The sequence below is a fragment of the Hyposmocoma kahamanoa genome, unplaced genomic scaffold, assembly GCF_003589595.1.
Source record: "Hyposmocoma kahamanoa isolate Upper Pololo Valley unplaced genomic scaffold, ASM358959v1 192, whole genome shotgun sequence".
NCBI classification, from domain to species: Eukaryota; Metazoa; Arthropoda; class Insecta; order Lepidoptera; family Cosmopterigidae; genus Hyposmocoma; species Hyposmocoma kahamanoa.
The window spans coordinates 5,713,810-5,729,475 of record NW_020653719.1 but is presented as its reverse complement, the minus strand read 5'-3'; the positions used below and the strand labels follow the sequence as shown (position 1 = coordinate 5,729,475).

Genomic DNA, 15,666 nt, shown 5'->3' with positions numbered 1-15,666 from the left:
TATATGGATAGATGCCACACAATGAAAATACAAAGAAATATAGATGCCCTTTAGAATAAAATAGTAAAATTCATAATAAAATGTTTTGTTTGTAATTTTTAATATATTGTATACATATACATATTACATCTTTAATAATAATAATAAATATACGTATTTAAAGTTACTACCTACTTCACTTCGTATTTTTGTAGCTATCTAAACATACAAAAATGTTCGCTGTTTAAACTGTGAATAATTTGTCTTTTTGGTACTTTCACTTACTTTTAAACTACTATCATTTACTTGTCTTTCACTAAAATAATGTATTTTTTTATTTTCTTTTCCTAACTTTCTTGTCTTGTCCTTTGCTCCTAAGGGCTATACCTATATCGCGAAAAATCGAGGCGTCTATCCTATTCGATATGGATAGATGTCCTTTTATTTTATAACTAAGCTATATACAAAAGAGCGATTATTAAAACCTAGGTGCGCAGTTAATGAACCAGTGTATAGTTATAATAAAAATAAAACGGAATTTATTATAATTTACAAAATTATGCGACATTACATACTTGCGTATGAAATTTTGAACCGTTTATCGTGTTCGTCGCGGAGATAAACGCATGCACAAGCCAAACGCGTCTATTCCACAAGAAGCCCTGCAGGAACTTTGATGAGTGGTGCCTATACTCCTTATTTAAACTAATTATTCTTTGTTGCGATTTGGGGAAGTTAGGTTTTTTGAAAACGAGGTACCTATCCCACTGCGGCATCTATCCCGGTTTTACCCTAAGCATTTTGTCCACGCTACACGTGGAAAAGGTTTTTGAAATTCGAACTTGACGATGGAGTGTGGTATACCCTTAGAATAATAACGCATAGAAACCTAGTCCGCACACGCTAAGTGAGGCAAATTGAAGCGCGCCAAAAGGGCCTACACGAGCGGGCGGGCCTTCAGCGCTCAAGGGCAACTTGCACCGCGAACAGATCAAGAATTTTAGCTAAAAATCACGAAATGTACGGTAAATGAGTGTAAAAATACGTCATACAAACATAAAATAGATACTAACATCACATTCCACAAGGAAGTAACTTGTATTTTTATTTAAATATTCACTAAAACCGAAAATTAACCTACTACTAAAACTAGCCTACATGAATTTGATTTTTGCCTCACTTGTGACAGTTCGTTTGACATGAAACCATCATTCTATGCGTTATTATTCTAAGGGTATACCTAACTTTTTCTTTCGATGAAAAAAACATAATAACACGTTTAACCATTGACTGTTTAACTACGCGATTTGTCGTACATTATTTATGTAATAAATCCGTTGATATATTTTATTCTTATTATTTATTGTTGACATTTAATTGACAAGCACAACCAATTTTGTTTATTAAAACTGATTTGTTACAGTTCAACTGTTTCTCTTTCATGTACCATTTATCTCGATATAGTGAGGAGAAAAGTTGTGTGTTTCACTTGGAAGCAAAGTTATTTTGGGTCTCGTGGCTTGAAACCCTCGCTACGCTCAGGATTCTATTTTTGAACCACAGCGAATATTTTTTATTCTTAAATTTGGCAAAAACCAATTTCAATTTGTATTTTTTAATGATCTAGATACTTAAATTTATGATGTATATTAATTTCTATAGTAATTGAAAAGTAATGTTCGAAATTATGTGTGTTCTAGAATATTGAAGGTAAACCTCTAGGAATACTGTGCTTCCGAATCTACAGTACTTCATTATTAGACAACATCACACACATCACCACGTTGCCATATAGTTGCCACCACAAATAGACGCAACGTTACGTTAATCGGTCGTTGAACATTAATCGAGTCTTTTGTAAAAGTGTGAACAGGAATGACCTTTATGAACACAATTGCATGGTTTTCACTACGCCTGCTCAGGCGTGCTTGTATTAAGATTTCCTAACTTGTGGATATAGTTAGGTAGAGATCAAGGTTCGATGTTACGAAATATACGACGCTGTTAAGCAGCTTTTTAATATAAATAATTACTGTAGAGAGATCATATCTCCTTTGGATAAATATGTCTTAGCCATAGGTCGTAACTGAAAGGGTATATCATTATAAATTCATTAAATACGGTATCTGATGCTACATATATATGGGCTATGGGTGTGTGCGACAAAAAAAAAATATTTTTTTTGAGATTTTTTGTGTTAACTTAATATAAAAAGTACGTGTTTTGAATTATTGTTTGTGGTGGTGGGCGTTCAAATTTTTTTATCTTGCATAAATAAAAAAAAGTTTGGGAACCTATGATCTAAAACAATCAATGTGAAAACAAATGTTTGACTAAAAAATTGACGTATTTCTTTTTCGAGCAGCCCTCTAAGTAGGTACAAGGAAAGAATCGCTTTGGTACAACCGGTCAGCTCCTGAGCAACACTAATATTGAAATCTACTGCTTCGACACGGAATATTCTCTATTCTCAAAGCCATTTTCACGAACGAAACATCAAACTTCTCACCATAATAACTATAGAGCGACTAATACATGAGTTACATATTAAATATCACATAATTCTTCAACATGGATAATGGAAGCTGAACAAACCACGTCCCTAATTTTCATACCTTATTAAGTAATGAAGACCAATCAATTGATCCCGTGCTGCTGTGTGTGTGCCGAGTGCTGTTTTGTGCAATTTTTTAAACACGCTAATGTAAATGTAATATAATGCCATTAAGATAGTTGGTGCACTTAATATAGATATTGTTACGTCACATAGTGAAAATTGCAAAAACTTCATATAAAAAATTGTTAACCATTGTGTCGCTGTGCGTTCAAGCTCAAAATAGATTAGTTTTTTTAATTTGCGAGAACTTAAGAAAGTTAAAGTTAAGAAATTACTGTATTTAAATAAAATAAAATAACTATTACTACTATGGTCAGTTTTGAAATAACTAATGTGATCGCTTCGTATAAAGGTATAATTTTTAGTATAAATTTTTGGTGTGGTCGATTTACTAGGTACAGCTATTCACAACGAACTATCCAAAATTACAAAATATCGGTAACAAAGATTACTTGTTTATAAACTGCCTCCGTGGCCGAATGGTTACCGTGCTGGACTGCCACGCAGAGGTCCCGGGTACGATTCCCGGACTGGGAGAAACATTTGTAGGGCCTACATTTACTTCTCTCGTGAGTTTGAGTATAATTTCTGGTTGTCCTATGTGTGTGTCCATGGCAACCGCGATACAGGGTTTTCCTAGTACGGCTATGAGTGTGTGCGTTTAAAAAAATATACCTAAATAGACGTGATCACGTAGTTAAATACACAGTTGTAAGTAAAGTATCGGTGAAGGCGAAGTAACTTTTTTAATAGAAATCACTAAGTTGACTCAAGCACATCGATCAACCGTTGAAAGCTACGTCATTTACGTGAAGGACATCATCTAAAAAATACCTATTTGCAAAGTTATTGAATTCAGACATTGCAATTGCATTTACGCAACTTTTGCGTCTGGCGTTGAAGTTTGTTAACACGCTGATATTTCAAATGTGCAACATGGTCGTGATATTTAAATAAAGGTAACAAGAAGTCGGTACACAAAATTTATAGAAAAACTGCGCCATGATCGAAGTATCTCTCAATAAGTAGTATATAAACTAAAATTTTGAAACGGAAGCAATTCTTATAAGCTACTTAACCCGTCCATGGACAGTAACGGAGTTTACAGTAAAATTCAATTGTAAATATGATAGTACGGGGTACCCCGTTTCGCTATATGGTTCTCAAAATTTAATTGCGGGCTTTTGTACTACGGGTATTTGTAAGTGCTTTCTGTGTAGTTGCCGCCTACTGCTTTTCCATAGAGAAGTACAAACATCGTACTGGTAAAATTCAATGATTTACGTATTTTTTGAAATAAGCATTTTGTATAATCAATATAAGCACTACAGCAAGAAAAGTATTGACCATGAAAGGGTTAAGGTGAACATTTAATTTAATTTTCAATCAACAGCTGCTGCAATACGACTTTTCGTAAAATTGTCAGTGCCATCTGGTGACAAGTAATAAGAAGAACACTGAAAACGCATTTAGCTTCCGGGTAGTGTACTAATTAATCTTGTGAAAACTGTGTACCAACTCTATATTACACTATAAGGAATATGTATTTAATTTGATTTTGCCCAAGAAATTAGAGCAGTAATACTGAATCACTCTTTAATACTAGTTGTGGTCAATATTGTGACAGCAATAATTTAATATTACTCTAATCGCTTCGAATTGCAATTGGACGTAGTTAAGCAAAAAGGATCCAACCCACAAAATTATCAAGAAATGAATTATATGTACCAAACGGTTCCCAAAGTAAAAAAAAACAAATAAAACAAAAGTGAGAAACACCTTTAAACTTCAAACTACGATATCTCGCAAGTGACTGGATGTGCATTTAATCATTTTTGTTTAACTACGTCCAATTAAGCACAGATGTAGATTTAGTACCAGTAGAGCTACTTGTGAAAGACTTCGTCCAGGGAAGTACTGCCACCTTGGTGTCAGCATTATTGCGTTCCGGTTTGGAAAGGTAAGGATGCTGGTGAAATTACAGGCACATGGGAATTGTTAACTTACGTCTCAGGGTGACGGGAACAGTGACAATATCCCTAAGATATTTGCGATTAAAAGTCCTAAGTGGCACTGCAACCGTTATGGATATATCCACCAGTCGCTTACCACCAGGCGTACCACTTGTTCGTCCCGTCACCTAGTATTATAAAAAAAATCGATTTATGATTCAAAACAGCACTTCGGTATCCACTAAATTAACAAATATTGACATGGATTCCACGGACTTCAAAAGTTATGTAATATTTCATTTAACTTCTAGATAATAAGTAGTTTCACATACGAATGTTAACTCTTGTTATGAATTGATTTTTTTTACCAATCATAAATTGTTTAAAAATTTGTGACAGTAGGTTACTCGCGTGAGGTCGATCATCGAACTTTTAAATTACGAAAAACGTTCGTAATGGCTTGCTTAAATTTGGAGACTTATTATCCCGAATACCCATAACTACTGTGAACACTTGGAAAGAAAATTAAATTTCGTTTATTTTCTGCGTGCATTCGCTGTTACGTTACCAATTCGCCTGTCATCGAAATCGTTTTAAAACCGATTTGTGATAATAGCAATGTTTAAGGTAACACGCAGAAGCTCGGAAATTATAGTAATTTATGACAACTTAAACACCTTAAATTTTATGAAATTACTGTACTCTATAGTGAGCGTGAGATAACTGCACACACGAAGTACCTATACAATGCGTGACATAAGCAATTACATAATATATATATATATATATGTTTTATCTTGTACGCTTTTTGGCATTATCAAAATACCATTTTTCATGCCATTTGGCATTATAAATTATGTCCAAACAAAAATTGTCTTACATAGGTATGTATATTGCTTTCGATTCTAAAAATGAACGTTTTTATCAAAACTGAATTTAAAAATTGTTGATAATTTCTCAAAAACAGGTCACTTACTGCATTAAATCGTGTTTGATATTTTGATTAATAAAAATTTTAAATGCTGTGCATTCTTTTACCATTATCCTGATCAAAAAAGAGTAATAACAAAGAATTTTACTTCGTAATGTTATTATGACTTTAATTACAATAATCAGATTTATCACACCTATAATTGATCTATAATGGCTATCAGTTCAAAAGTGTTTTTTTTCTACAATTTTACTTTAGTGATACAAAAGTATTTAATAAATTACATATTTGGATGTTATTTTCATGTATAAACAATATTTAAAATGTTTATAATGTGGTTACACTTTTTTTGCGCTGATAGCCTCAATTGTACCTTTTAGTTATGTTATAAAGAAATTTTCGTTGTAGCACTATAATTAACCATGTTTATAAATCCATAAATTTATCTTTAACTTAGTAGAATAAAAAAAAGTCTTTTCTGCATATATTTCGGCTTAACCGACTGAATAAGTCAGAAAATACTATTTTTGATTTTTTTTCTACTAAATTAAACCAAAAAAATATGGATTTATAAAAACGGCTAAATATAACAACTAAAGGTAAAATATAACAGCGAAAGTATAACGAAAATTTCTGGGTAAAATATATCTTATGTATATTTAACGTAAACAAACTGTCTAATATAAAAAATATATCTTAAGTATTCTTTGCCTCAGAAAAACCTACAAACTATTTCAACTTATACCGTTCATGCCACGGCAGTAGACTCAAACTATAAGCCCATCCACATACACGGACCCGACAACTACAAAAGAGCTAATAACTAACGAACTATAAATTCTAATCTACATATGTGTATTTACTTCATTTTGATCGTTTTTTGTTGTTTAGGTGACGGGAGCATGGCGTCGATTATCGAGCACAGTTTCCGAATCGGTGGGTCTGAAGCACGCGCTCCGGCGGCTGCAGGCTGTGCCGGCACGAGCTGCGCGTTTGGTGCACGCACTTGTGGACCGCATGCGCGTGGGCGGCGGACCAGTGGTTATGACGGAGCTGGGTGCTCTGCGTGGACGCAGGCTGCTTGCACGAACAGCAGCACAGACGCCGTACTATAGTTTTAAAGGAATTAGGTGAACACGAAATTATTGTCTTTACTTAGGAGACTCAAATTTATGCAACTGTAGGTATATTTATAGCATAAAATTACCGACATGCCACCAACTCTATCCCCTGGATACACTCATTTCTTTTAGAGTATTCTCAGAGAGGTAACAACGACTCCCAGATGGCAGTTAACATTAGCGTCCGTCAAGGTTCCATTATAGGTCCGTCTCTGTTAGACTTATTATTAGTTCTGGTTCATTTCTGTTATTTATGGCTTACCTAGCCTTGTAGAATGTATATAACATTAGATAGCATTGTTGTAGTATTGATTAGATAGCATTTAATTTAGAGCCATGATAGGCACATTGGTGCATTTGAACATAAATTTTATTTAACCTGCAATTTAAAATTTTGTGCTACTAGCTAGTGGTTTTAATTGGGGTCTAGTTGTCCTTCAATTTCTATACAGATGCAAACACAATATTTCTGTGGATGCGAGCCATTATTTATATAGATTTTTAAAAAGAAAACAGCGTTATAGCGTGTTTTTTATGAGGCAGGGTAAGTCATTCCAGCACTAAGGTTCAATTTATATTGCGACGGAACGGAATGGAAGCGAGTTTTTATATATAACAATATTGTAGATAGCATAATGAACTTTATGGTAAATTGTGTAATGTTCATACTAGATACGAGCCAACATCTTCTGCGGAATTCTCGCGCATGCTCGAGAATGCTCGCGCAATCCGCGCAAGTTTTGACTCATATCTAGTTTGTACGTTACACAATTGACAATAAAGTTCATTATACTGTACAATATCGTTACAAAAATTTGCTTCCATTCCGTTCCGCCGCAATATGAATTGAGCCTAACTCGCTGCGAAAGGAAAGTTGCCCCTGTACAGAGTTAAACGAGGTAACAAATAATACATGATTTCCGTGCCGGTAACAAGGCTGACAAAACAAAGATGTCAAAGTCTGTAGGCCTGTCAGTCAACCACCTTCACGGAGGATATTCAAATTGGAATGCCTGACATCCGTTGACCTCAATTATGCTATTATGGTATTTTGCGTTGCTCTCTACATAGACACGACTATTTTGCAATGTGCAAATAAGTTTGACGTTTATCGCACTTGTGAACTTCTTTGTTTATTATAACTAACTTAGAAATTTGAAGTAACGTATTGTATAGCATGCGGTGTAAACTATTGGATCCCTTTTTACTTCAAAGTCAGATTTTTACCAATATATATATATATATACATAATAAGGTCAGATTATAATTTCGTCAGTTTGGTACAGTTAACTGGACCTTATGGTCCCGTCAGTCCCGTTTGCGTCAGGAGTAAATGAAGCGGGATTTCCTTATCTTCTAGACATATGCATAAAACAATAGTGTGACTGACTGATTGACGGACAAAGCTTAGCGCGTTTTCCAAAAGTCTATGAGAATGTGCCTGTGTTTTAAAGTTATTACTACCCCTGCCTCGGCTGCCCAAAGTGCAGGCAGTTATGACAAGTTCAATAAAGATCTAATATGCAACAGTGGCACTAGCCTCAAGCAGTTACAGGGACTTTTAAATTATGAGTCAATTTTTATCTGCAGATACGCACAATCGCCTCGAGGGTCGTTCAGGTTTCGTCCTCCAGCACCATTAGAGCCGTGGTCAGGAGTGCGAGACGCGTTGGAAGAGGGCGCAGTGTGCCCCCATAGGTTTATGCTGTTTGACACTTACAAGGGCGATGAGGACTGCTTGTTCCTCAATGTATATACACCAGCACTGCCTGAGAAAATTACTGGGTAAATACCTTATCTGTATACCTATGCCATTATAATTTTATTTCTTTTTACACCTACGTTATTACTGTATTTCTGTAATTTAAATTTCCCCGCATTAAGCGCCTCAAACCTTTTCGTTTTCTTTAGAATTTTAAGTTTTCAATTTAAAAATGGAAATTATATATATGCTTTTAAATAAGCTAAACTATTATCTTTGAATCGTAAAACAGATAGCATCTTGAGTTACGAGATATAATTTTTAAATGGAGATTGCATTGTTGTTTCTTTCTTTTCGTATTGATCGTTTAGAAAACTAAGAATATCGGAACAAGCTCTGAAAGTGATAGCACGAACCTACCTACTACAGTTCTTTAGCAATTACTCGTTAATTAAATATTGAAAGTGTTATTTAACTTTTATTGGATGATTATTATAGATGAAAAACTGCTAACTACATTTTACCTTTTTTTTCCCAGCTTCAATCCTAAATTAGCAGTAATGGTATGGATCCATGGAGGGGCCTTCGCAGTAGGCTCTGGCAACTCGTTCCTATATGGGCCGGACCATCTAGTGGGGGCAGGAGTGGTGCTAGTGACCCTTAACTATCGGCTTGGAGCTCTTGGTTTTCTCAGTATGGAGAATGAAGAAGTCTCTGGCAACATGGGCTTGAAGGTGCGTTTTGTATACTTAGTACTTGTAGGTGTACTACAACTTGTACTGTAAATATTTATGATTTACTCATAATCATATGCAATGAACGGCACAGTACGAAATGACGTCTATAGGGGGACGCCTTTGCTCATCAAAGGGTGATGATTTATGAGTGCCTAAGGTAGCAGTTATGCACCCAAAAAATATAAAGACGTTTCGTTACGAATTTGTTATGGAAGAAAAAGATACCTACCATTTATTAACATTATGTACCTATTTATTATATCTTTAGTGGTTTTCGAAGAAAAATCAAATCCTTACTAATTCATTACATAGACAGATGCCTATGTTATGTTATTAAGTATTATGTTAATAAGGATTTGATTTTCGTACGTTTCCGATATCGTACGGAGCAAGTATCTTCAACTGTCAACACGAATACTGATGAACTCAATACTACTTGTGCTACCATTTCATGATCAAAAATTAACTTGCTAGCCTTAACTGTAATTGATTAATTGGAAAATTAACTCTTATAGTAACATTCATTATATTTGGTTAAAATGAATAAAGCGTATAGGTAAATGATGAAATATTTCAATGTAATGACGTAAATACGGCATACGGGTTATTCTTGAGCTTATTCCGATTATTTTATGATCTATGTTTCCCACACAAAGTTTTAAGGAAATCTTTCAAAGAAAAGCCGAAATGGATTTCACGTGGCATAAAAAAGAGTTGTGTACACAAAAGAAATCTACTGTGGAAATACAGAAAGAATAAAAGCACCAGAAATCTAGAATGCCTGAAATCTTATGCGAAAATACTTAAAAGAATTATGCAAAATGCGCAGCGCAGTCACAACAATAGGCTCATATGTAACTCTCAAAACAAATGCCAAGCAGCCTGGCAGATAATTAATCGTAGTAAGTGTTGTTATCCCAAAGAGCCTATTGCTAAAATTAATTATAATAATCGATGTTATTCAGATCCTTTGGAAATTGCTAATGAGCTTAACTACTATTTCTTAGACCAAATAGCAGTGACCATAGTAATCCCATAAATATTAAAATAAATCCGAATTCAATATTTATTTATCCATTTATACCTAATGACATTTTAAAAATTATATTATCTTTAAAAAATACTTATAGTGTAGGTTATGACGATATTTGCACAATACCTGTAAAATATGTGGCTAATTCCATTGCTCTACCATTATGTCACATAATTAACTTGAGTCTTATCTCGGGAGTTTTTCCTGACAGTTTAAAGTTTGCAAAACTTACGCCCTTGTACAAAAAGGGAGACGCGGAAAATATTAGCAACTACAGACCTGTAGCTTTACTTTACATTACTTCCAATATTTTCTAAAATTTTTGGAAAAGTTATACACAACAATTTATACTCGTTCCTAGAAAAGCACAAGATTATTATCACTGAGCAAAAAGGATTTAGAAAAAATATGTCAATAAATAAAGCAATTTATGACTTAACACGTAGGGCTGTAACGAAACTAGACCAAAGAATTCCTACCTGTGCAGTATTCATGGACATGTCCAGGGCGTTTGATGATGTAGAGCATAAGGTCTTGCTAGAAAAAGTAAATAATTACGGAGTAAGAGGAGTTGCTCTGAACCTAATTCAATCATATCTTCACAACAGACAGCAGTACACAGAGCTAAGTCAAGTATGTATCAACAGCGGTTGGGTTAAGCAATACAAATCGAAGTGTAGAGTTGTAGAGCATGGTGTTCCGCAAGGTAGCATATTAGGACCTCTTCAATTCCTAACGTATATAAATGACATGCCCAGCAGCTGTGGTTATCCAATGATACTATTTGCTGATGATAGCACCGTAATTATTGAAAACACAAACGGTGACCACAATTATTATCTAAACGAGATAAACTCTACTCTTGACCATCTGGCTACGTGGATGAATAATAACAACCTAAAAGTCAACACAAATAAAACTAAAATTATGTTTTTTAATCAAAGAATGACTCTACCTGACCTAAAAGTTAAATGTGGTGACAATGTTGTAGAAAAAGTAAATGTAACAAAGTTTTTAGGTATAACTGTAGATAGGGGCATGTCGTTTAAAACTCACTCGCAACAGGTGTGTGCATAACTATACACGCTTAGCTATGCACTCTACAAATTGTCGAAAACTGCGGACCGCCGAACTGTGGTAATGGCTTACCACGGCTTTGTTGGATCTATCCTTAGGTATGGTGTGATTTTCTGGGGTAACTCTACCTACAGAGAAACTATATTTAGAGCCCAAAAGCGATGTGTCAGAGCCATATGCAACATTAAATACACTGACAGTTGCCGATCTTTTTTCCGTGACCTAAAATTATTAACCTTCCCATGTCTGTAAATCTTTGAGGCATGTATCTTTGTTGAACGAACTTGGGTGAATTTCCAGAAAAAGTAAGTTCACAAGCGCACTTATTTCGTACCAGGAAATATATGGTCCGAAGAAATATATGTAAAACGGCCCTATACAAAAATAGCGTTGTTGATATGGCACCCAAAATATTTAATAAAATTCCAGACGCAATAAAAAACCTTAGTGGAATGCAATTCAAGCATGTATTAAAACAATTATTAATTGACAAGTGTTACTATATAGCATAGAAGAATATTTTAATGACAGTTTCTTAGAATAGGTAAATGCTGACAGTTGGGTACCATTTAGTTATTAATATTTTTAGACTTTTTAATTATTATTAGTTTTTTGACATTGTATCCATTTTTCTTTTGTTTTTAATTTGACATTACATTTTTATTTAATTGACTTCGTATGCCACTTTGGCTTATTGCAGAGATTCCATAAAATTATTATTACGATCAATATATATCTATCATGTACCTGTAATAACGAATGAATGAATAAATGAATTAAATTGAATTGACTCAACTAGATGTGACAATGTGGTATTTCAATGTGTACCAACACAAAATAAAATAATCGTAGTATCGTAGTGTTTGAATATAACATTCTTTTTTTTTTTTCTTTCTTTACAACGTTCTCGCTACATTTGCATTATAAATTATATAATATTATTTAACAAACTAGATATTTGCTGTCGACATTGAATTTTGCAACATACTATCATATAGCTTACGATGTGAAGGTCGTATTAATTTGGCCTTGCTTATTGTGACTTTGATTGATTGTGTGATTTTGACTAATCTGAGATGTTGAGTATAAAACTAATAGTGCATATAATATCAAACATGTAACCAACATATAAACCATAGGTTCCCATACTTTTAGGCTCACCGCCAATTTAGGCAAGGTAAAAATACTTCATCGCCCACCACCACAAAAAAATATTGAAAACAAGTTTTTTTATGTTACCTTAACACAACAAATCACAAAGAAAAAAAAAATTTAAGTGTGATTTAGGTTTTTTTTTCAAATGCATTAGCACCTCCTGGACAGGATCAACGCCCTCCAATTGAGAAAGAGCCCTACGGCTCTTTAGCGCCCACTTGGGGGGCGGGACCACTTTGGGAAACTAGGATATATACTATAAAGTAATCGGTGACGTAGTCGATGGGAATTAGACTACGAAGACCCCTACATATTTGACACTGGCTGTTCCAAAGTAATGATTGTGACGATGCTGCTCTTCTTCGTCGTCATCCCACCTTTTTATCATCCTCTTTTCTGGTTCCCGGCCAATTATTTTTAGAATTTTGAATCGATCTCAAAATCCTTTTCCGTCACTATTCTTACGTTTGCTCTATTCGTCGTTAATATCATCAAAATTCTTAAAACGAGATGACGTGGCCACAAATACATCACACCTCGCCCTTTTGGGGTGATTCTTTTTTTATGAGATCAAGAGACGGGACGAATTGGTCGCCCACCTAGTGACAATTGATACGCCTGTCCATAACAGTTGCAGTACCACTCAGTGCTTTATGTCACAAAGATCAGGGGTACTGCCACTGCGCCCGTCACCCTGAACACAACAGTCACTGGTTCGGGTAAACAAACAAGTCGAGTATTGTCACTAAATTTTTGCCATCTTGTATATTTTTTAAAACATTACGGAAATTAAACTATTTTTTCGGATCTAAGTTGCATATATTTGTTTTTTTCAAATAAAACAATGTTTCAGGCCCTTTACGGATCCCATCACGGCTGACTGACTGAACAAACTGGACAAATATATGGGATTTAGATCGAAAACAAAAATTTTCATTTCCTATGTGTACCAATTACGAAAACCTAAGAAGTCGATATTACGTACCTATTTTAAAACAATCAGCTCTGAGAAGCTAGTCTAATCTAGTCTTATACAAACCCTGTTAGGACCAAGTGATGGCGCTGAAGTGGGTGCGAGACAACATCGAGTATTTCGGCGGCGACGCTACTCGCGTCACGATCTTCGGCGAGTCAGCCGGTGCCGCCTCCGTGCACATGCATATGCTCTCACCTATGTCTAAGGTACCGCCTAATATTTAATGTTTTTTTCTGTTACTAATAAGGAGGCTACCAGTGGAGGTGAACAGGGTTAAATTACAAGTAAACAAAAAAGAGAGTTTATTAAATGTAGGCCAATAACATTGCGTATTTGATACAGTACAAACATGGAATTAACAAAAATCACAAGTCATTATTTGATAGGGATGGGACATAAATTGCAGGGTTCGAAATTATAAAGATATTGATTTTCTTTAATAATTATCATGATCATTATCCGATAATTATCCACGCTGAAGCATAGTTCATCTCTGTAATTTATTTTTATCTAAAAATGACAAATAGGTAGTGAGAAAACTAAATAAACACGAAGAAAAATCTTGGCGTAACGATTTGCTTTTGTGACTTTTTTAGATTGGCACCTATTTGACATATTTGGATACGTGTCGAACATAAAACACACGGCACACTAGCATTTTGTTATTCCATTTAATTAATTTTATAACTATCAAGATACATTTTAGTAGCAGTAGAGCTCCTTGTGAAAGAGTTCGTCCAGGGAAGTACTGCCAGCTTACCTATTTCTGCCGCTAGGCAGTAATGTGAACATTACTACGTTCCGGTTTGAAGGATAAGGGTCCTGGTGAAATTACAGGCACATGGGCCTTGTCAACTTATGTCTCAGGGTGTCGGGCGCATTGGCAGTGCCACTCAGATCTTTGTGATTTAAAGCTCTTAGTGGCACTGCAACTGCTATAGACAGGCGTGTCGCTTACGCTTTTCTAAGTGTTCAATCTTTGTATTAATAATAATTATTACAAACTAGGGGAGTAATTTCACAAAAACAATTAAATGTCATGGTGGTCAGACAATGTGGCATCGAATACATTTTAAAATATTTATTAAGGGACTTAATTTCTTTCTAAAGATTTAAATTTTCGTAATGTAATATCGATAATTTGGGTAGATATCTTATAAAGCATCTGTTTAAATTGCAACATACTTAAATATGATACAGCCGTATAGGTCTCCACTATGATACAATCAACAATCAAATTTTGACACCTCTCCGAGACCATCAGACAATGGACCACGGGAGGTATGCTTTTGCAAAGGGTCATGGTTCTTCCTTGCGCAATATTATGTGTTATAGTTTAATAAGTAAGTACCTATTATTTTGGTGATTGCGGCAATAATATTCAAATACCAGTATATGACAATATAAAGAGCCTGATTAAATCATTATAGCAATAATTTGAAAAATAAACTCTGTATTTTCATCGTTACATTGTTTTGTTGAATGTTTTTGTGCAATCAATACTTTTTGTATTATTGTTAGAAAGGCGAGTTTTTTATCGCCAGCATGATTGTTTCAATTTTATGTTTAATTTTGTTAAAAAATCTTTTACTCTCTGTATAAATAAGTACCTAAATATTAGACAACATCGTGTACTACCCACGCTTCTCTATACCCGCAGTAAGTAGCTAAAACACTTGTGCGGTGGAAATCAGAAACGATGACGGTACCACAAACATCCAGACCCAAGACAATATAGAAATGTTAGATTTCTACAATGACCCGGCCGGGGATCGAACCCGAGACGTCAGAGATGGCGACACCATGAAAGCCCGTGTGCAAGCTACTCGACCACCGAGAGCATCAAAATTCTCTACATTTATGACTTTTTTTATGATACCAAATGACGGGACTAACAAGTTATGCGCCTGATGGTAAGCTACACGCCTGTCCATAACAGTTGCAGTGTCACTCAGAGCTTTAAATCGCAAATATCTGAGGGGCACTGCCACTGCACCCGTCACCCTGAAACATAAGTTGACAAGTTCTATGTGCCTGTAATTTCACCAGCACATTTAGCCTTCAAAACCGGAACGCAGTAATGCTCACATTACTGCTTGGCGGCAGAAATAGTTACCTATGATGGCAGTACTTCCCTGGACAAATTCAATACCTACCATATTAATAACACTATATTAATTAATTGATATTTTTTCTGAAATCTGTTCTAATTATCTAATTCCCGCCGTATCATATTCAGGGTCTATTCCATCGAGCGATCGCACAGAGTGGGTTGGCGCTGTCCCCGTGGGCATTGGCGCGGGAGCCGCGAGAAAGGGCTTTTGACCTGGGACGCGAGCTCGGCATTGATACTAATAACACAGCTGAATTACTTGGTAAGTTTAAT

The 15,666-nt window shown here is 35.0% G+C and overlaps 1 protein-coding gene across 1 annotated transcript in view; it reads left to right on the top strand.

Annotated features, from left to right (window-relative positions):
* The window catches only part of LOC113226712 (venom carboxylesterase-6-like), a 51,986-nt gene that overhangs the window by 11,677 nt on the left and 24,643 nt on the right, over positions 1 to 15,666 (top strand). The window contains exons 2-6 of the mRNA XM_026459431.1: positions 6,371 to 6,609; positions 8,191 to 8,385; positions 8,841 to 9,036; positions 13,352 to 13,486; positions 15,520 to 15,655. Coding sequence (XP_026315216.1) covers positions 6,371 to 6,609; positions 8,191 to 8,385; positions 8,841 to 9,036; positions 13,352 to 13,486; positions 15,520 to 15,655 — 901 coding nt within the window. The remainder of the gene's footprint in view (positions 1 to 6,370; positions 6,610 to 8,190; positions 8,386 to 8,840; positions 9,037 to 13,351; positions 13,487 to 15,519; positions 15,656 to 15,666) is intronic.